Source organism: Propithecus coquereli, unplaced genomic scaffold (assembly GCF_000956105.1).
Source record: "Propithecus coquereli isolate 6110/MARCELLA unplaced genomic scaffold, Pcoq_1.0 Scaffold64, whole genome shotgun sequence".
NCBI lineage: Eukaryota > Metazoa > Chordata > Mammalia > Primates > Indriidae > Propithecus > Propithecus coquereli.
This window is the reverse complement of record NW_012152396.1, coordinates 1,305,329-1,307,635: the sequence shown is the minus strand read 5'-3', so window position 1 is coordinate 1,307,635 and position 2,307 is coordinate 1,305,329. Positions and strand designations below refer to the sequence as shown.

The following is a 2,307-nucleotide window of genomic DNA, read 5'->3' as shown; positions in this document are numbered from 1 at the left end:
CTAGCCAGAGTGACAGAGTGAGATCATGTCTCAAAAAAAAAAAAAAAAAAAAATCTCTGTTTTTTTCCTAATATGTAATTAATGGCAAAAAAGAAAAAGTAGTGGAGAGAGTTGTGTGTTTTAGATGGGCTGCTTGGACCCTAAACATTCTGGAAATACAAGTATGTAGGTGTAAGTAACTTCTGACTGCATAATAATATTCTCCCCATTAAGCATGTAGTCACATACTCAAATATTGTGGGACTGGCAAAACAGCATAAAAATTTCATTAGAACCTGAATGATTGTGTTAATTCTAAGGATAAAAAAAGCTCTTGTTAGCAGCACTAACTTGTAATCATTTTTTGGTGTCCTAGGACTGAATATAGTCGACATTACTTTTGTGATGGACTACAGAGGGAGAAGAAAAACAGGGGAAGCCTATGTGCAGTTCGAAGAGCCAGAAATGGCCAGCCAAGCTCTGTTGAAACACAGGGAAGAAATTGGGAACCGGTGAGTGAAGCACATACTAATGATGCATTAGTATCACACCTCAGGTCGCTTTGATGAGTGCTCTATAGTAAAATTACCCCAACGTAGAAAAGTAGAATAGTATGATGAGCCATCAAATGCCCATCACTGAGATTTAACAGATCATTAACATTTGTTATATTTGCTTCCATCTTTTTTCAGTATGCATCTTTAAAAAGAGACATATTCTTATACCATCATGATATCACATCTAACAAAATTAGCAGTGATTTATTACCTAATAACAATTCATAATCCCGTTTTCCCAATGATACCGAAAGTATCTTTACAGTTGGTTTGTTTGAACCAGAATCTAGACAAGGTCCACATGTTACATTTGACTGTTATGTCTCTAATACTCTTAAACCAGAGTAAATTCCCTTCTCCTTTATTTTTTTATTCCTTCCTCCTTTTAAATGCAATTGACTTTTGAAGAAATTGAGTCAGTTGTCTTATACAGCATCTTAGGCTCATCTCACATCAGGATGCATATAATGGTAAGTGGGTAATTTGTGTTTTAACTTTAATTTTGGAGGTATAGTCAAAAATGTCAAATTTTAAATCACCATGTTGCTGCTTTCTGGCCTTTTTAATCAGCTACATTGAAGTTAAAAAAAAAAACCAAATAGCTATTCCAAAGCTAGCATATTTCAGTATCTACATATAGAATTGGTTCAAAGATCTTTTTAAAGGAGTGGTACTAATCTTTATAGGTCTATAAATACAAATGATTTTTACAACTCACATTTAATAACCTGATTTGGAAAAGCAGTGAAAAAACTAGTTTAAGAAGCTTGCATTTAATAGATAGTCTTACTGCCACTATGATAGCAAGTCACAATGGACATTTAGTTCTTGAATTCTCATTAGCGCCTTGGCAAAGGTTTGGGGACATTAGCTCTTCTATACTGTGACTTTTAATATCTTATAGAAATGTGATTTATTTTCACAGGATTGAATTGCGAGACTGCAAGAGATTGTGAGCCAACTGTAAAACAAACAAGCACCCCACAAAACCTTCTTACCTGATTACTTATTTTCTGTATACATGGTTAACCTTAACATAGTTGTCCTCATGAAGCAAAACAGAGTAGAAAATGTTGTTAAAATGTATATGAAAAAAAGTGTTATCTTGGAGCAAAAAGTTTGAAGTTTGAAAGTACTCTGTTTAGTACTTTTTCGTGGGCTAATACCTATATCCATTGTTTTTCCCCTACCTGTTATCTTTGGGCACCTGTGTTTCCTAAGCTGTTGGAAATATAATATATACATGTTTGTTTTAAATGAATTTATTATAAAGTCACTTAACATCATTTGTGCCTGTTTACTTTTGCTTTGACATAGATATATCGAGATATTTCCAAGCAGAAGGAACGAAGTTCGAACACACGTTGGCTCTCATAAGGGAAAGAAAATGGCATCTTCTCCTACTGCTAAGTATATAAATGAGCCCGAAATGGTCTTTGAAGAACATGAAGGAAACGAGGATATTCGACCCATGACAGCTTTTGAAAGTGAGAAGGAATTAGGTAAAGTCTTGCCTCTTCTTGAAGTTCTTTGGGTCTATCTTGTATTTTTTGACTTTTGTTAAACTATTTTTTGACATGACTATGCTGTATGAAATTGTAAGACTGTACGACAAGCGTGTAGTGTGTACTTTGTATGCAGAAGGACTTAATTATTTTGCTAGGTTTTGTTAGGTTTTTAATTGTTTTTTAGACTCTGCATTAAAAACTGAGTAGTAAAAATTTAATAAAAGGGAGTTGGGTGGGGGGGAAGATTGGGTAGAGAGGAGGAA

General features: G+C 34.2%; 1 protein-coding gene across 1 annotated transcript in view; it reads left to right on the top strand.

Annotated features, from left to right (window-relative positions):
• The window catches only part of GRSF1 (G-rich RNA sequence binding factor 1), a 22,967-nt gene extending 20,867 nt beyond the window's left edge, over positions 1-2,100 (top strand). The window contains exons 5-6 of the mRNA XM_012659830.1: positions 342-491; positions 1,854-2,100. Of these exons, the coding sequence (XP_012515284.1) occupies positions 342-491; positions 1,854-2,100 (397 nt within the window). The remainder of the gene's footprint in view (positions 1-341; positions 492-1,853) is intronic.
• The last annotated feature ends 207 nt before the right edge of the window (positions 2,101-2,307 follow it).